This window comes from Thalassophryne amazonica, chromosome 19, assembly GCF_902500255.1.
Source record: "Thalassophryne amazonica chromosome 19, fThaAma1.1, whole genome shotgun sequence".
NCBI classification, from domain to species: domain Eukaryota; kingdom Metazoa; phylum Chordata; class Actinopteri; order Batrachoidiformes; family Batrachoididae; genus Thalassophryne; species Thalassophryne amazonica.
This window is the reverse complement of record NC_047121.1, coordinates 12,699,905-12,719,881: the sequence shown is the minus strand read 5'-3', so window position 1 is coordinate 12,719,881 and position 19,977 is coordinate 12,699,905. Positions and strand designations below refer to the sequence as shown.

Here is a 19,977-nt window from a genome sequence, read left to right as displayed (position 1 = left end):
GCACACAGATCTGTATCTCACATTCATTGCAGCTTACTTTTGGATGTTGAAACCAGGACGTGTATAAGTAACATTATTAACAGATAAAATCGATTTCAATGCGGGATCGGACTGAAGGCGGGAGCGCGTCGTCTTGTCCCTGACGTCATGGAAATGATACGGCTGTACAAACTGTTTTCACAGAGGGCTAAATTTTAGCTGCAAATTTGTCATTTTTAAACAAAGATTTCTCCGCTGAATTACAAATTTGGGCTTACAGATTTACTTTACTGCATTCACAAGGGTCTTATAAATACATATCAGCTATTTCTTTCTGAAATCTGACCACATTTATTTCAATGCAGGTCTACTTTAAAGTGTTTGCACATTCTATCTCTGTGGAAGAAATGCAGGTATCATACATTTCTGGAGGACAAACTGAGAAGGCCCAAAGAAGTGCTTATGTTTTTTATTATCAGACTTTCAGTGTTCTAGACAGACAGTATTCTTTGCCAAAAGCAGCCACAGTTGTTTTATTGTCACATCATTGTGGATTCTGCTAATGTTTCCTTACTCCGACACAGGAAACAGTTGAGGCTGTATCTGAATCAAGTGTCATCTACAAAACCAGCTGTAGATCCAAACCCAATAACCCAATTTCTTTTTCATTATAACATGCAGGTTGATTTAAATTACTGTGTAATTTTTATGATCAGGTTCAGGGTGTCAGTATCAAAGAAAATTGAGTGTATTTAATCCAGTGTCACTGGTTTCTTTTTGTTTCTTTTTTGGAACAAAAATATGCAAATTTCAAATTAGACTTTCTGTTGACTCATGATAAAAAAAAAAAAATAAATCAAACATTATATGTACTAATAATTTTCTTATTTTTATTCTTACTTTTAATTGCCATTTTGTTTTATTCCTCAATTTTTTTTTTTTTATTTAATTTTCTGTATGAATATCTATTTTCTATCTTATTTCTGGACTGCAGTGACACCTGGGGCCCAGCTCTTGGAACAGACGGCTAGATTACAGTCTCTCCGTGACACTCTGGACAGACTAAAGGTACACGCACACTTCATCACTGCACGTCAGGATAAAAAGTGCTAATTAAACAGTCACATGACTGCACGCTTTACGGACTTGTTTTCTTTGGTCTGTATCTGGTTTGGTCTCCATCAGGATGAGGTCGCCGAGCACGTCGTCAGCCAGCAGCCTGGAGCACAAGTCTCGTCTGATTTTGCCACGTTCCCTTCTGCCTCCTTTGTAAAGGTGAACGCAAAACAGATTCTGCATCAAAGATTCACTGACTCAGAGATCGAGACTTCCACAAAAACTTTAAAGCATTACAGTGACAAATTCAGCTTTTGGGCAGGGTGGCAATTAAAATCAGATGTTTACATTTTAGTTTTTAATGGCCCAGTCACACGGACCTTAACACAGGGCAACAAAGCCCTGACGAAACAAGAAATCTGGACTTTCGTTGACATTGTTTAACCTTCGCGCAGCTTCATTCCTGCAGCTGGCACTTCATCAGGATTTTTAAACTGTTGAAAAATTTGAACGAAGGGCAACGAAAACCTCAATTCGTCCGTGTTTCGTTTTGCTGTCATTCTTGACGTTTTTTAATCGTTTTAGTTTTTGTCACTTTATTGTTTAATTTGACTTCGCGGGAGCAGCTGAATGTTTTCACACAGTGCAGAAGCCGGTTTGTGAGCGCTGAGGCTGCTGCTTCATGTACCGTTGGAAATTACAGGGCAAACTCAGCCTGCTTGCTTGGATTTTTTTTTTTTATCTGTGTGGGGGTCAGCTTCAATGGGCTCAGGCACCTTACATAGGCCAGAATTAATCTTTTGTGTGGATATAATTAATTATTTTGCCACAAGCAACTGTTGACTTTGAAACAACAAAAAAGTTGTGTAATTTCTGACTGTACTTGAATGCAGCATTAGCAGAAGCAGCAGCTGCGTGCGCTTATTATTTTGTATTAAATATAACAATATGAGTGTGGGAATGACAATCCAGCCCTTCTGTACATGTGGCAATGGGTAGATGAATCAAAATGATGATATAAAGAGCTGTTCTGGAAGGCAGAATTCACGTCAGCTGATCATCAGTGATCAGCTGGCAGAATAACCGCACCTGTGAGTCAATGCGCGCGTTCACACACACTGATTAACTGCTCTGATATATTCATCATGCATCATTCATCATTCATCATCTTTACACTTATATTTATTCTCCCTTTTGACAGTTTTCTGTTATAAATCAATATATATGCCCTAGAACATAATACAGTGATACAGCAGTGACCATGGCACACTTTTTTTTTTTTTTAATTGGAGCAAGACGTAGCGCCCAGCGTGTCAACAGACAGTGTGGATTCTGATGATGATGATCCCTCTTTGGTTCTGGACAAGGAAACAGAGCAGGTGGTCCACCGACGTGCACAGATCTCCACAGCTTCTGTTTGCAGTTTCTCCAGGACTCAGGCGCTGTGAGCTCCGTCCCAGCGCTGAGTCCTGGAACTCAGAGATGCAGACACACTGCTCCAGCTGTGGCTCCAGGCGTGTTTCGTTAATGCGTCAAGATTGTGAGCTTTGGTTTTGTTAAGTTCCTCTTTCGTCCCTTTTGCGCTCTTGCTTCGCAGGCTGTTCGGTGATAAAAGCTCTTTCATCCACCTTTTCTCAACGAATTGTGACTTTTTTTTTTTTTTACTTTTTCCCTTCGTTCAGGAATCATCATGTGCCGTGTGACTGGGCCAGAAGTAAACCCACACTTCTCATTACTCAGTTTTGAAAAATCATTTGTGCTGCCTATAAAGAGATTAATAAGTTTAAGCTTGATTTTGATGGCATCAAAAGGCTTAATGAATCACCTTGAATAAATAATGTTTTTATAAATTTAAATTCTGAGTTTATCAAGAAGGAATACGTCTATCAGCGACAGCACCTCGCCTTCATTTTGACATACATCGTTGGACTGATTTCTTTCTCAAAGATATTTTGGATGGCAGATGTGTATTTTTCTGCCTGGATTGTGGTAGCCAGAGTAATGATTTTTTTGTGTGTGTGTGTATTTTTCCCCTGTGTGGAGAGGGAGAGGCAGGCCGAGTCATACTTTTGAGGAGGTGGAGTCACCGGTGTGTCTTATGTGCAAGCCAGTCATGTGACCAGAATACAGGCAGTAACTGTGTGTGTGTCTGTCTCTCCCTCTCTCTCACACACACACACACACACACACACACAATTTTCATACATAAAAGTAATCTTCCCCACTTTGTTTGAAGGAATCTCTTTTCCCAGGTAGACACATGGATTTCATAGCAACACAAACATTAAGATGTCTGTAATGAAAAGTGGTAGTTTAGCTTTAAAAAAAAAAAAGGACAAATTCTGCAAATTGTGTGGATTATTTTTTATTGCAGTTTTCTTCTTCGGAACCATTCTGTAAATTCAGTGTGTAGCTCCAGAATAATGTGCGATCTTAGTTTTCTGTCTTGTGCAAGTGTGGCAACAGTCTCTTAAAATAACTGCACCATCTTACATGTCTGGTGTTGTATCTGGGAAACATAACCGAAGTGGTGAGGAATGAAGACATGTATCTCACAAAAATCATCTTAGCTGCTTCTAAAAAAAAGCAATCACAAAGAAATGGTTACAACCAGACCAGATCAGTATTGTGGAAAATATTTCAGGGATGGAGAAAATTACTTATAATCTTAAGCTGAAAGGGGACAAATATGCCAAGCAATGGAAAAAGTGGAAAATCTTCTTAAATGGCACCAATGTAGTGACACATATTTTGATTTGATATTGTACTAAAATATCTGTCAATCTGTTATAGAAATCTGTAACTTCAGACTGTTATGTTACTGTGACTGATGTTATTGTTGATTTAATGTTGGTATGAACCTTTAAAAACAATAAAAATAAAGTAAAAAAAAAATAAAAAATAACTGCACCATCACCATTGTTCTGTCCGTGCAGGTGAAGGAGGAGCAGCAAGCTGACACGGTACTGGTAGGTCGGGTCATGATGCTGTGTCCCCGTGGACAGGAGCAGGTCCACCGCATCGTCCTGTCTCAGTCTCAGCTCCAGAGTGTGCACAGTTTGCTGCAACGTTAAGCCTGTGCTCCTGATCCCGACGCCCTCCATCAGCTACTTGCTTGGTTTCCATCTAGAGCCCAATAGTCCATCCAGGATCGACTCATCCCAGATCGGTAGTCATGAGGTCACGTTCTTGGAGAATCAGCTGTATGTCTCTCAGGTCCTCCCGTGCTGCTGCATGGTGCCCAGTTGGCTTTTTAAAATCTTTCCTTTGTGGCCATGCGGCTCATCATGTCTGCAGCATACGAGGCCAAACTTTATTTTGTTTATTTTGACTTTATTTTGCACACTGAAGAAGTTTCTATAGACAGAGTAGAACAATATCATGCACTGCCTTTGTGTGTGTGTGTGTGTGTGTGTGTGTGTGTGTGTGTGTGTGTGTGTGTGTGTGTGTGTGTGTGTGTGTGTGTGTGTGTGTGTGTGTGTGTGTGTGTGTGTGTGTGTGTGTGTGTGTGTGTGTGTGTGTGTGTGAGTGAGAGAGAGGGAAAGAGAGAGAAATTTTAATGTTGAAAAAAATGTTCAGGTTTAGAGGTTTTTGTTTTTTGACAGTTTTCATGTTTATTTATTTAAAACATACTTTAGACTCCTCAGCTGAAAGCATAGGATTTAAATTATTCTGTATTTATCGTGTAAATTCCTGAGCAGATTTGACACACTGGATTAAGTGCTGAGTTCTGTCACTGAAAATTGCGAGCCTTAAACCTGCAGACCCTCCAGGGCGACAGTCATCTGCCTTATTTTAACCTCATTTAAAGTCAGACTTCATCTTTGCCAATGGTTTTGATTTGCTTTGCCTCATTTGTCACCACTGATTTTATTAAGCTATTTGTTTACTGTTTACATTACTGACATGACTTGAAGTTTTATTCTGCAATTAATGGGCAAAGTCGATCTGCATATATAACTGGATTTGAGGTCTGGGTCAGAAAAATGTGACACTTGTGTGGGGAAAAAAATCCTGTAGCTTCCACATGCACAAATCTTGTGATGGATTGTGTTTTTCATGGCAAAGAAAATAGTTCTTTAAAATGAAAACATCTAAGTCTGAAAATTAGTCCTTAACCAAGCTTCTGAATGATTTATGCTCCAAAACATGTAAAAACGCAGATTTGTGACAGTTTTGACTTTCAAATGTCATCAGCTGTAACTTGAAAAATAAGCAGTTTGTTTTTCAATTAACCTTTGATTTTAGTGTTTGTGTTGTGTTCTATGTATATTAATATATTTCATGTCAAATTTCTGTGACAAACACAAAATTCCAGCAGAAGTCACGTGACAATTTTGTTTGAATATAAAATGTTACAGTAAGAAGACTTTTACGTTGTCCTTTTCCTGTGGTAGTGAACTTGGTTCTTCAAAATTTCAGAACTCAAGGAGCCCATATATTATTTAGGCACATGTGATCACAGAAGAGATTAAGGGTTTGTTTGTTTACAACAAATTTGTGTTTTTCATTTTAGCATTTCTGTAAGGCAATGCACTCATCATAGAACTTTTGTCTATGATGATGACTAAAGTAGCTGAAGCTGCAGGAATAGATTTTAATTGAGTTTCCAAAATACAAATACTTCACATCAATGGGTTAATGGCATTTTTTTTTTTTTATATTGCAGAGTGACTTTTAGAAGGAGACATGCCAAAGTAGAAAGGGTCTAAACATGCAAGACGCCCCTCTGGAGAATATTCTCAACTTTGTGAGAATGAGAAAAGTGCATATCATTGCCATGCAACTCAGGTTTCCAGAGGCAAAGGAAACAAATCTGAAAACCTCAAGTCTGGAGCTTCCACAGAACAGCAGCCATTTAATTGAGGGGACGACCTCAATTAAATGACACCTATGAGTCCTCACAGCTGAGAGAAAAGAAAGAGGAAGCTGGTTTCTACTAAAAGACATCAGGAATCTATATCTAAAGTGAGGCAGAAGGCTGCTGAAATGAGGCGGCAAGTGGAGCCTACAGAACCACTGCCTGGTACCTCAACGCGCGAAGGCAGCAGGCAAGCACAGTCTACCGTGCAAAATGACAATACAAAGGCAGACACACAGAATCCTTCTTCCATTACAAAATCAGACTACATAGTTGGTTTTATTCCATCAAATCCTCTGGACAGCTTGGATGTCTTTTTTCAGTACCTGCCTCACTCCAAAGTTCCAGGCTCAGATTTGCTTTCAGTCAGTGGTGGCCACAGCTAACCAAAAAGTTAGTTTCAATAACATAATCAGTTAACTGAAAAGTTATCTTTTATGAAGCTAAACCACCCAAAAAATGATCAGAAGCTACAGCTTATCGATAGCTTTCAGTACTGTCTCTGGTACACAACAAGCTGAATTGCTTGTGGTAGCATCAAAGGCGACCACAGACCCAAACGAGTCAACACTTCTGTGTTTGAGCGCCGTGCCCCTACTGGAAGCTCCAGTTTACTACATAACTTGCGGCAGTGAAGCAGCTGAGAGGAGCAGCAAAGCTCAACTCTACTCAATAACTGTCACCGTGAGGCAGTCTTGGAAAATAAAGCAGTGCTGACTTATGGTTTTGATTTATAAATAAAATTAACAATAGAATAACTCCATTAATGTAAATTCTGTCATTTTACAAAGTTAAAATATAAACATATTTTAATATTAAATAATGCACTAATTCTGAAGTTTTGTCACAAAAACAAAATGAAGTCGTAGTTATATAACCATTGTCAAAATAAATAGAACACTGGCACCTACTGGTACCCAGGCGCTTTAGTACTTAGGTCAAATACTGCCATAAACACTATTGGCCAGTAGATGGCAGTAGAGACAGTGAAAACTTGCCAAAACAAAATTCCAGATAATCTGTGTCTGCTACATTTAAGATGTGTGGAATTTAATTAAAGCAAACTGAATTTCAGACATATAAGTATATTACTCTGGAACAAAGAGGACAGACAGTGTTTGACATAAGCAGTACGTTATAAAGCAAACAGGAATCGAATGCAATGTTTCCAACTGAAAATAATAGAGAAGCAGCCTGGGCTTCTGGCATTTTTACATATAACACAAAAACGTCTATAAACCCAGAGAATATATTCACCAGAGTTTTAGGCACAATATACAAAGAGTTTAATGCTGTTGTCCGTGTGGAGCCTGATCAGAGCATCTTAAATGCATTTGTTCTGTTGTGAATACCCCTAATGCACTGGGCACAGCTGCATGTCCACACTAAAACCTTCAAAATTAGTGCATTACTTTAAAACTAAAACATATATCTGATATTTTTCACTTCATAAAACTTCAGACGTGACATTCATTTAAATAACTTGTCCAAAATGAGTTTGGTTAAAATTTTAACCGTAAGTTAAAACTGTATGCCTCTGGACTTGGTTTTGTTTTTGTGACAAAACTTCAGAATTAGTGCATTATTTAAAATTAAAAGATATGTTTCTATTTTAACTTAAAATGACAGAACTGACATTAATGGAGTTATTCTATTGTTATTGGGTGATATTGCCAGCATATCAGTATGGGGTTGAAAGAAATGAGCTTTTTTTTATTCTTTTTTGTGATCAAAAAAAGATCCCTTTGCCTGAAGAGGATAGAGCGGTTTCTTCTCAAACCAGCTCTCCTTTGTTTGTAGAGGATAGAACTGCACATCTACTACAAAACATTTAACAGGTAGGTACACAAGTGATTTTAGACTTAATAAATATTTCTAACTGTTAAGCTTTGTTCGCCACGCCTGCAAAAATGTTAGCAGTCTAAAAATTATCGGACCAAAACTTAATTGGTCCGATGATGGTTTTCAAAGTTATCTGAAAAGATAATCCGATAATTAAAACATTAACTTCGAGTGGTTAGCGGATTAGCGGAACTGTGCCCACCACTTTCAGTAAAGTATCAGTTAATTGGGACCCTGTAAACTCCTCAATAAAAGCACTGTAACTTTGAAACTGTAAACGATTTTGCATGCTTGACTTCGTTTTCATAATCCTGAGCGCATTTTACATAAGAATCAACTTTTATTGGGCTTAAATTGGGGGGAAAAATTCACCCAAATGTCACATTTATCTGACTCAGCTCAAAGGATGTCTCATATTGTTTATTCCGTTATTTATCTGCAGTCAGAGTGGCTGGTGTTCAGATCTCTGCAGCTCATAAGTGTATCCCCCATGGCTTCACACACAACCAACAGTCAATCAATAAAACAATTTAAACCACCTGTTGGTCGTCTGTTCTTGTTTGAGCAAATATTACTGAATATGTTCATTCTCAGAAGTCAGATGTATTTTATTTTCATCTTTTTATTTAAATACATGTTCAAGTGCGATCACACAAGGGCACAAAGCTGTCGTGAAAATCACTCAGAATTCTACATAATCAGAAACTTTAGGTTTGTTATAAAAACCTTTGGTAGGTAGTTTTGTTGTAAATGTTATTAAAATGCTTCTTGCAGCACAAACCTAAAAAATAAAAATAAGAAACCTTTGACACAGACTTCAGTGCCAGGCTTTTCTCCTGCCGAGGACACGCTCAGTGACTCTCTGAGGGGGGGAGGAAAAACAAAAACTAACTGATTCTGTCAGAAGAAAGTGCAGCTGCAACCAGACAAACCTCAGTGATTTTCTAATGCTTCAACATTCAGATCTTTTCTTTCCACTGATGTGGTGTTTTACCTTTTTGTAGAGTTCAGCATTTAGTCTGTTGAGACAATACTCCATTTTCCTCTTTTCCTCTTCTCTCCTCCTCTGAACCTCCGGCAGGTTCTCATACATGCTAGAAGAGATGAACAGTGTCATACAAAATGCTGTTACATTCAAATTTCTACAACATGCCAAACAAAATCAAAGCCAAAAATAATGGAATGCTTATACAGTAGTGTTCAGAATAATAGTAGTGCTATGTGACTAGAAAGATTAATCCAGGTTGAGTATATTTCTTATTGTTACATGGGAAACAAGGCACCAGTAGATTCAGTAGATTCTCACAAATCCAACAAGACCAAGCATTTATGATATGCACACTCTTAAGGCTATGAAATTGGGCTGTTAGTAAAAAAAAAAGTAGAAAAGGGGGTGTTCACAATAATAGTAGCACCTGCTGTTGACGCTACAAACTCAAAACTATTATCTTCAAACTGCTTTTTTAGCAATCCTGTGAATCACTAAACTAGTATTTAGTTGTATAACCATGTTTTTCATGATTTCTTCACATCTGCGAGGCATTAATTTTGTTGGTTTGGAACCAAGATTTTGCTCGTTTACTAGTGTGCTTGGGGTCATTGTCTTGGTGAAACACCCATTTCAAGGTCATTTCCTCTTCATGATACCTGGTATGTGATATATAGGCCCAACACCATAGTAGGAGAAACATGCCCATATCATGATGCTTGCACCACCATGCTTCACTGTCTTCACTGTTTGGACCCAAAAAGAACAATTTTACTCTCATCAGTCCACAAAATATTCCTCCATGTCTCTTTAGGCCAGTTGATGTGTTCTTTGGTAAATTGTAACCTCTTCTGCATGTCTTTTATTTAACAGAGGGACTTTGTTGGTGATTCTTGCAAATACATTAGCTTCACGCAGGCGTTTTCTAACTGTCACAGCACTTACAGGTAACTCCAGACTGTCTTTGATCATCCTGGAGCTGATCAATGGGTGAGCCTTTGCCATTCTGGTTATGGTTGTTTTCCGTTTTCTTCCACACGTCTGTGGTTTTTTTTGTCCATTTTAAAGCATTGCAGATCATTGTAGATAAACAGCCTATAATTTTTTGCACCTGTGTATAAGTTTTCCCCTCTCCAATCAACTTTTTAATCAAACTACGCTGTTCTTCTGAACAATGTCTTGAACGTCCCATTTTCCTCAGGCTTTCAAAGAGAAAAGCATGTTCAACAGGTGCTAGCTTCATCCTTAAATAGGGGACACATGATTCACACCTGTTTGTTCCACAAAATTGATGAACTCACTGACTGAATGCCACACTACTATTATTGTGAACACCCCTTTTCTACTTTTTTTTTACTAATAGCCCAATTTCATAGCCTATTGGCCCAGTCACATGGCGATTCCTGAACGAAGGGAAAAAGTAAAAAATGTCACAATTCGTTGAGAAAAGGTGGACGAAAGAGCTTTTATCACCGAACAGCCTGCGAAGCAAGAACGCAAAAGGGACGAAAGAGGAAATTAACAAAACCGAAGCTCACGATCTCGACGCTTTAAACGAAACGCGCCTGTAGCCACAGCTGGAGCAGTGTGTGTCTGCATCTCCGAGTTCCAGGACTCGGCGCTGGGACGGAGCTCATAGCGCCTGAGTCCTGGACAAACTACAAACAGAAGCTGTGGAGATCTGTGTGCACGTCGGCGGACCACCTGCTCTGGTTCCTCGTCCAGAACAAAAGAGGGATCATCTCCATCATCATCAGAACCCTCACTGTCTGTTGCGCGCTCGCTTCAAAAAACTCTGCTGTGTCGTGGTCACTGCTGTATCACTGTATTACGTTACTAAGCCATATATATTGATTTATAAGAGAAAACTGTCAAAACGGAATAAATATAAGTGTAAAGATGACTGAATATATGAGAGCAGTAAATTGATCAGTGCGTGTGAATGCGCATTGACTCATGCGGTTATTCCATGAGCTGCAGCTGATCCACGTGAATTCTGCCTTCCACAACAGCTCTTTATATTTTTTTTTAATTATCTACCTGTTGCCACATGTACATAAGGGCTGGATTGTCATTCCTACACTCATATTTTTATACTTAATAAAAAATAATAATAAACGCACGCAGGAGCTGCTGCTCTCTCTGCTGCTATGTTCAGGTATCATCGGAAATTACACAACTTTTTTTTTGTTTCAAATTCAGCAGTTGCTTGTGGCAAAATAATTAACTGTATCCACACAAAGGATAAATTCTGGCCTATGTATGGTGCCTGAGCCCACTGAAGCTGACCCCCACCCAGATAAAAAAAATCCAGGCAAGCAGGCTGAGTTTGCCCTGTAATTTCCGATGGTGCATGAAGCAGCAGCAGCCTCAGCGCTCACAAACTGGCTTCTGCACTGTGTGAAAACATTCAGCTGCTCCAACAAAGTCAAATTAAACAATAACGTGACAAAAACTAAACAAACAATTAAAAAACGTCAAGAAGGACAGCAAAACGAAACACAGAAGAATTGAGGTTTTCGTTGCCCTTCGTTCAAATTTTTCAACTGTTTAAAAATCCTGACGAAGCTCCAGCTGCAGGAACGAAGCTGTGCGAAGGTTAAACGATGCCAACCAAAGTCCAGATTTCTTGTTTCGTCAGGGCTTCGTTGCCCTTCGTTAAGTGCCGTGTGACTGGGCCATTAACCCCTTAACGCCCATCGTCGCATATATGCTACAATCTCTGACTCAAATATGCAACTTACCAAATTGACCTGTATGCCCTTTGTCGCAAATTTGCAACATACCATTATTATTATAACATTATAACATAAAGTCATTACCAGAATACCCAATATTACTATCTAGTTTTTGTGCAAAAGTGAAATTAATAATCTCAACATTATTTACCATCTACTTAAAGGCAAAAACACACAAAAAACATTTTTTTATATACAGCTATATAAATTCAGGCATTAAGGGGTTAAGACTGTTGCGCCACAAATGAGCCAATCGCTCAAAATCGCTTTATTCGCATGGCTTGGACTTTTGTGGCGCCACAACGCGTCCTTCCATAGGGATTACATGGCAACCTCTCGCCGCTGTCGCTCTTGTGGCGCCAAGTGTGAACATGGCATAAGAACAGCAAGACTTTAACCAAGGAAAAAAACTGAAATGGCAGCTGTCAGAATCAAGCAGCCTGATCGCAGAGACAATAAAAGATTCAGAGTATCTTTTATTTCTCCTCAGACGTAGATAATAACAGCAGCAGCCCGACGGCGTCACCTAGAATTCCGAAGACAAAACACCATCTGAGTGGCTGATTATGTTCTTTGCCTTCTTTTTCACCTGTTTGTCTTTAAGGAACACTGATCTTGGAGCAGAGCTTAATGAAGCTGTTCAGGTGGTTCTTTTCATTTATGGGTAATACGTTAATACGTTAATCCAGCAGATAAAAGAGAGTGTTAAGACTTGTTTTTAAAAATCCTCTGAATGACAGTAAAAAAAAAAGTTCAGGGTCCTCATCAAAAAGATTCTCTGGTGTCCGCGCTGGACAAGAGAGTCTGTGTTAGAGGTAAACGTCAGTTGATACACTGTGCCAGGATATTTATAAGACTCCGCAATTTGGACGTCTTCACTGTGTTGCTACTTTTACCACAGACCACATTCATTTTCAGCCCTCGAATGGGTATCAAATTTTTCTTTCTTTTTGTGCCAAAAACATACACAATCATATCCAAAATAAAAATCTACAATGGAAGACCTCTCTAAGACATATATTCAGTGACTTTGAAATGTTCATGTTTCCATCCCTCAACTTGTCTAAAGAAAGCTCTGTAAAAAAAAAAAAAAAAAAAAACTTTACTTGTTTTACACTAAAGGGTGAAATTTAATATAGAACCCCCCCCACACACACACTTTTTTTTTGACATTACAAAGCCCAGGGGTTCCCACACGTATGCCTGCCAGTGTGTCATGAAATATATTTTGATTTTGAATCAGGAAAACATCTTTAACAAGAGAAGAAAGAAACAGCCAAACCATATTTTATCAGATGTGAGATAAAGTTGATCACTTGACACCAGACTTCCCAACTCAGTTTGGGTGTCATTTTAGAACTTGCAAAAGCAACAGCTGACACCACCTCAACTTCACTGGTTCTCCAAAGCAGGGGAGAAAATGCTTACAGTTTGGACCTCTGGATCATCTCCTTCCTAGGGACGGCCCTCCTGATCCGAGCAGCACCTGCACAAAGAGGGAAAAAAAAACAGTCAGTTTGAACAACAGAGCACAATATCCCCTGCTGGCAAATGCTGCTTTGGTACAAGTGCTTGGTACATTTTGATAACATTTTATGGTACGTGATAGTTGATTTCAGAATGCAGACACCCACTCATGAAACTGACGGCATCTAAATTTGTTAATCAACGGCCATAACAACATGATAATATGCGTATTACCAACCTATAACAAGGAATTATCAACCTTATTCCGAGCCCCCATGAGGCTTTGCGTGAATTATGGGTGAGACTTCCAGTGTGAACCAGAACCGGCGTTTGTTCAGGTACGTTAACTGTTCGCGCTAATCCACTGTCTACGAGGCTTAGAGATGTAAATCGCAGCAGTCACAGCTCAAACGAGACAATATTACAGTCCTGTTGTCTACAAATATAGAGCGGTGGAAGGATGACATGAAGTGGCCTAAGATAACATACAGTAGCATTTTTAGCTACTTTAACTGTCGCGTCGGACGGAGCCTCTTCTCATCGTGGGAGTCCGTGGACATTTTTAAGTCAAGACTGAAAAACTATTTTTATTCTCTTTCTTATGAATAGTTTTTTTTATTCTTTTACTTCTATTTTTAATTAATTATGTATTTGAAATTCTTATTCATTTTTAATTTATTTATTTAAATTTTATGTTGAATTGCTCCGTGTGAGGTGCCTTGAGATGGCTTTTGCTGTGATTTGGCGCATTATAAGCTATTAAATTGAATTGGACGGGGAGGCGATGAACAATCTGAAAAGCTCTGAGGCGTGTCACCACCTGCACAGTAATAAGGTCACTCCCATTCTGTTAAAAGAGGTCTTGGGACACAAATTATTTACCTTAAGGCAGACGTAGCGATCAGCAAAATCCTTAAAGTCCCTGATCACTGAGCCTGGGTTTGAGTTTCACCTTCCATCAACCCCACTACTTCCCACTGATAACAGCATCGCCTCTGTGCTCCAGAAACCAAGAGAAAACCTGGTACATAATAACAGCTAAAATATTAAATTCAGATTAAGATTAAAATACTGCATCTCAACGATGCAGTATGTTTTGTTATGTCTGTACTGAAATTATGGCATTTTTAGGTTCACACTGACCAGCAGTCCAAACGCATGTTACATTTTAACTCTTCAGAAAAGGGTAATGCATGTTGTTACTAATGTCTAATACTACAGTGCTGTGTCTCCAAACACATGAAAACACACCTGTTATTCTCATGACACTGCTGTTAATCATAGCTAGCACCCAGCTAACGGTCTCTTTTCTGGTGGTCTGTTATATCCCAACCACAAAGTAGGGGGTTACTCTGTGGGCTTTTTGTCAACAAAGTGAAAAAAGCACGTGTAATGTTTTAGGTTATCTTTTCAAGTTGAGTTTTTTCAGCCATATCCTTCTGCGTTCCTTATCTCTCGGTCAGTCGGTTAGCAACCTATACCTGCATGTTCAAAACATCGCTGTTGTAGCCACAAATTTAACTTCATCTGCTTGTTAGTACAAACGCGAACAGCGCAATATGTTCCCGAGCTGCGAAAACACATTTTTAAATGCTACGGGAGCTGATCATCATTTAGAAAAAATAAACTTTCATATAAACCCGTCCAGGAAACGAAAAACAACTAGTAAACAATGGTTCACAGCTACTTCCGGTGTCTAACAGGAAGTTGCACCTATGACCGCTTCGACAGCAGCGCCCGCAGGAATAAGGTGGATACCAAGATTCATGAAATTGCTCCTAAAAATGTCAGAGGAGCTGATTTCAGAATGCTTATCCCCTTTTTGGTATGGACACACGGACGGATGGAAAACGCCACAACATAATCCCCTTTCGGGCCTTCGGCCAGCAGGGGATAGAGACCAAATGTGGCTAATGGATCATAGTAAACATTTACAGTGGCTTGCAAAACAATACTTTTGCAAGCAACTGTAGTCCTCTTTGGAGACTTGGACTTTTAACATGCGAGCAGAGGACTCTGGTACCTGCAAACCTCTGCAGCCTCCCCGGGGGACAAAGATGGTGAAAGTGTTCATGTCGCTGTTTGTTGAGGACGGCCTGCAGCTTTCTCTCCTCCATCTGCAGAGCCAAGCACTTCATCCTCTGCCTCGACTGGGAGATAAAATCTGGACGACGCATCTCCAGAGCCTCCTGGAGAGTTAAAATGTTAATGTTTTGGATTCGTTCTGCAGAGATCCGTGTAGCCAGACATCATATCATCAGTGATTTTGTTAATATACATTTTAACTTAAGTCATATGTTCAGTTAAACATGAAGGCAGGGAGGATATATATGGGCTGTGATTTATTGTGGTGATATCCTGCATGCCACAGCGGCATCCTCGAAGAACAGAGACAAGTCTCATCTTAAAAATTTAGAAAGAAAAATACTGCCTCAGTAAACTGACCTGGAGAGAAATGCAAGTCAGACCTGAAGCAGCTGGTTTTCTTCTTGGATCTAAATTATGCGCTTGTCTTTGTCTAAGCGGTTCTCTCCATGGATCGGTTCTGCTGTATGGTTCAAACCAGGTGTATGGCCTCCAAGATGACTCCTCCTCCGGATGGTTTTCCTTCCTTTCCTCCACTCTCAGGTCATCAGCAGGGATGAACCATGAAACAGCTGCAAGGAAACAGAACAACTCAGTACAGTGTTTAGGTTTGACTTTATTTTATTTGAACCTAACTTTAAAAACAACCTCTGAAGTAACTCCAGACAAAACAAAACCACTGCAGACTGCCACCTGCTGTCTGACAAGAGAACATTCAGTGACGTCACCTGCCTGCACTGGTCTGACGGAGAGTTTTAGGTCAACAGATGAGCAGAGCAACTAAGTGTTTTAATAATTTTCATTTTATGATGCAGCCGCAACCTGAGGTGGTCAAAAAGCTTCACGTCCAGAACTCTGTGACTTTGAAGTCCGTCTAAATCCAAACTGCCGTGACTCTGTGACACATGAGTCCTTGACTTCAGGCATCACTATAGAAAATTAAAAAGTTACAAACATGGAATTTTAATTTGTACAATGTCAAAGTTTTTGGCTGCGTTTCATTGGAGTGCATCACTGACTGCATGGTGAGATTTTCACCCACTTTTCTAGTGGCCAGTAAATCTGAAGGAGGGACCAGTAAACTTAAAACCCTGCAACCAGAACCAAGATGGGGTGAGTTAAACACAGAGCATTTAATAACAAACTAGAACAGCACTCAGACGGTAAACCTTCAGCAATTCCCCACAGCCCCCTTTAAATTTAAGACAAAAACAAAACAAAACAAAGCTCTACTCCTCAGGATGTACATGCAATTAGACTCTCCCCCTGTGCAAGAATACATTTCAGTCTACCACATTTAGATCATTACAGATCATGGATAGACAATAATGGGATCCTAAACACTCACTTTGATCCAGATCATTCACCTTTATTTCTGAGCTGTGATCCTGTTCACTCATCTCTCATGTTCCTGAACTTTGATCCACTGTTTCTGACTAATGAACTCTTAACGTAGTAGAGCAGATAACTGTAACAAATGTTCATTTCTGGAAACTAACACCAAAACTGGCACACATACTCCTTAGACATTAGTCTTTTGACCAAATGTTTTACCAAAATCGGATAAACTTTAACATTTGACCCCTGTACAAACAAACTGACCTTTGTCACCATTCTTGCTGTTCTTACCTCATAACTCCATAGCATTCGATCATATATAGTCCAAACTATACCTTTTTGGAATATCTGTGATCAGACCAATAATGTGGTGTAGTTTTCAATATGATTGGAGCTTTTGTAAATTTTGACCCCTGTGTAATTCTTCATTTGACCCCTACCTGGCTGCTTATTGAAAATTCAAGTGGCCAGTCTTTTTTTTCTTCAAAAAAAAAAGCAATGTCGAAGGAGTATTTGTGTCAAATTTAGAGGTTGTTTCACAATTTGAAAGACTCCTCTGTAAATATTCTGTTATCTGCTGCACTATGCTTAGCACTCATCTTCAAACCTGAAGTTTGATTTGGATCGCTGATCTCTGACCTTGATCACTAAATGGAGATCCTGGTTCCTTTGATCCTATAAAACCAGATCATAGGAAGGATTGGGATCAAAGAAATCAGGATAAAAGATCAGTGATCAAGACCTAAGGCCTATTTCTCCACCAAATTTTACTATAGGCTGTCAATGTTCATTTGAGATAACCTGCTGAGCCACAAACAGAAACAAAAACATAACCATCATGATGGAAGCAAGAAGTGATTCCAGCCCCGTTCTCACATTCACAGAAATGCATCCCAGAAGTTCAGTTTGAAACCTTGTTCTTATGATGGAAAAACTCCCGGCAGTGTGTTTGTGATGAACCGGAATATTTTTGTTTCAACTATGACAGATTTTACAACATATAAAAAAAAATCCCCCCGACACACACTGGTGTGTTTCATTGTGGTTGTAGACCGTACGTCTCCTGGATAAGTGTCTGTAAATGTGATACTAGTTACTAGTTAAATACTAGTTAGAACATTCTGATGAATTTGCATAAGAAAATTAACACATCCAAATCAGTAATGTATGTCTTCTATAATACATTCCAATTCTAAGGTAGAACTCCACTAGTGTACACTAAGGTATATCTAAAAAAGAAGAGTAGTACGAAAGCATACCGCATTCACTTGATACTTTTTTTTGGGGGGGGGGGGGGGGGGGGTATTTTTCTGAGTAATTTATTTTGTCTTTTTTGGAATAATTATTTCTGTTTTTTTGGAGTTTCAGATTAATTTTTTCTTGATTTTCTGAAAAAAAAAATCTTCTGTTTTTCAGACCAGTTTTTTCTGAGTTTAGAGAGCATTAGAGCAGTGATTCTCAACCGGGGTGCCGCGGCACCCTAGGGTGCCGTGATCGATTGTCAGGGGTGCCGTGGGTATTTTTCATATTCGCCATTATTTTTCATATTCGCGATTACCGTGAATTATTTATTTTATCCACAAAGCATAAAACGACTCAGAATCTGATGTCAAACGTGCTGCATCCTCGCTCTCGTCTTAAGGCGGGACAATAACAAGGAGGCTGACGGCCGATTAAAACAGTGTCGTCTCCTTCAAAAGCCGCGTCTAAAATGCGGAGCTGTCGGTGTGTGTGTCTGTGCCTGTGTGCGCGCGCGCGGAGTTAACAGGCTGCAGACTGTGAGGGAGGGGGTGGGTGAGGGAGATTCCTGAATGCAGGCGCGACACGTTCAGTGCGCAGCGAGCGCGGAGCAGAGAGAGGATTTTAACCCGAGTGAACGTTAACAAAACAGAAACGTGAAGCTGCCTTTACTTCTCTCTGAACTTTCTCTCCCGGTGTGATTCTGCCGTTACCGTCCTGTTCACACCATGTGCGCGTCGTATGCTGAATTTATGAGATCATGAGATAAAATAAACGGTCAAATAGCTTTAAAAACATATTTAAAAATATGAGAATATATGAATGAACTGAGCCACAAAAAAAAAAAAACAATGTTCAGACGCACAGATCACAAAAAGCAGGTGAGAACTCTGAACTTTAACAGCTGTTACTTTCCAAAGGTATTTATTTGTTCAATATGGGCTTAATGCAGTGTTTAAGCACAAAACGTGACTGATGAGGAGAAATAATTTCAGAAATGCAACAGAAACAACCACAATTCAGAAAAAGTTGGGACTGTATGTAAAATGAAGATAAAAATAAAAATGTTGCACCATTCCCAGTTTCTCCACTCACAGAAGCCAAACGTTCTTCAAGAGTTGTGTAATTATACTACAATAGCAGAATATAAAGAAGGGGAAAAAAAAATAAAAAAAATAGACAATATATTCGTCAATCGCAATTATTTGTCTGACAATTAATTGTCTCCAGAAATTCCTAATCGTGACAGCCCTACTTGAGATCAGAGCGCAAAATGCTTGGGGATTTTCGAAATGCGGTGTTTTCTGTATCGATTTTCTATTGCGATAATTGGGTTTTGCGCAAAACCAGAGGTAATAGCATTATAATATTATTTTGGTTGGTGGTGTGCCGCAGGATTTTGTAAATATAAAAAGGGTGCCGCGGCTCAAAAAAGGTTGAAAATCACTGCATTAGAGGACTTTGCGGCTGTTCAGAAGGAAAGCCCATTCAGATCTGCTAGACATAGCAGCTTTTCTTCAGCATCAGTTAGACATATACGGTATGCTCCACGGATACAGGATGATGCATTTGAAATGCATTCAGACTGGCTACGTGATGACTCAAGAAATAGTAAAAAAAAAAAAAAAACAAACAAAAAAAAAAAAAAAAAAAAAAAAAAAAACTGAAAAAAATAGCAAAAAAAAAAAAACAAACAAAAAAAAACCCCTAAAAATAAATTACTCAGAAAAACAGAAATAATTATTCCGAAAAACACAAATAATTACTCTGAAAAACCAAAAAATAAATTTATCAAGTGAATGCAATACGCTTCTGTAGAGTAGAATAGAAGTCATTGTCAGTCAATGTCAGTCATTGGACAAACCTTCAGGTTTTGCATTCTTTCTTTGTGTCTTCCAGCTGCTCTTCTGCCCTCCGCTTTCTCTCACCACACTGGAAGAAGACGAGGAGAGCAGCCAAGGAGGTCTGCTTTCTCCAGGTGAAGGAAACGTGGTTCCAACATCCCTGGTGTGGCGCCAAGTGCCATTATTAACAATCTCAGTATCACCTAGGAAAAGATATTTCAACTGAAAAACTGCTCTGTTTTCCCAAAGCAGGACAACAAATCTGTCCAAAAAACAAAACAAAAAAAACAACAAAAAAAACAACAACAACAACAGATTTCACTGTTCCAAATAATAATAAATAAATAAAATTTCCAATTTGTTGCTAAATGTTTGGGCAGGAATGTTCAAGTGTAAACAAAACAAATGCTGTAATAAAAAAGTGAATGTCTAATGCATACAGCAAAATGTTCCATACTTGTATAAAAAAAAAAATAACCTGAAGCAAAATAAATCAATCTAAATATTTAGAGACTCCTTCATAAGGTTTGTTCTCCTTGC

General features: G+C 39.0%; 2 protein-coding genes across 9 annotated transcripts in view; one reads left to right on the top strand and one right to left on the bottom strand.

Annotated features, from left to right (window-relative positions):
- Positions 1 to 4,231, top strand: part of dctn1b (dynactin 1b) — a 160,335-nt gene extending 156,104 nt beyond the window's left edge. For all 8 annotated transcript variants that reach the window (XM_034159869.1, XM_034159868.1, XM_034159867.1 and 5 more), the window contains 3 exons: positions 974 to 1,047; positions 1,165 to 1,254; positions 3,972 to 4,231. In XM_034159869.1, the coding sequence (XP_034015760.1) occupies positions 974 to 1,047; positions 1,165 to 1,254; positions 3,972 to 4,109 (302 nt within the window). In that variant the 3' untranslated portion in view covers positions 4,110 to 4,231. The remainder of the gene's footprint in view (positions 1 to 973; positions 1,048 to 1,164; positions 1,255 to 3,971) is intronic.
- A 4,124-nt stretch (positions 4,232 to 8,355) lies between these two features.
- Positions 8,356 to 19,977, bottom strand: part of LOC117501065 (Alstrom syndrome protein 1-like) — a 35,356-nt gene continuing 23,734 nt past the window's right edge. Inside the window, exons 5-10 of the mRNA XM_034159872.1 lie at positions 19,458 to 19,640; positions 15,377 to 15,588; positions 14,955 to 15,120; positions 12,893 to 12,950; positions 8,733 to 8,832; positions 8,356 to 8,600 (exon numbers count right to left, since the gene is read on the bottom strand). Coding sequence (XP_034015763.1) covers positions 8,556 to 8,600; positions 8,733 to 8,832; positions 12,893 to 12,950; positions 14,955 to 15,120; positions 15,377 to 15,588; positions 19,458 to 19,640 — 764 coding nt within the window. The 3' untranslated portion in view covers positions 8,356 to 8,555. The remainder of the gene's footprint in view (positions 8,601 to 8,732; positions 8,833 to 12,892; positions 12,951 to 14,954; positions 15,121 to 15,376; positions 15,589 to 19,457; positions 19,641 to 19,977) is intronic.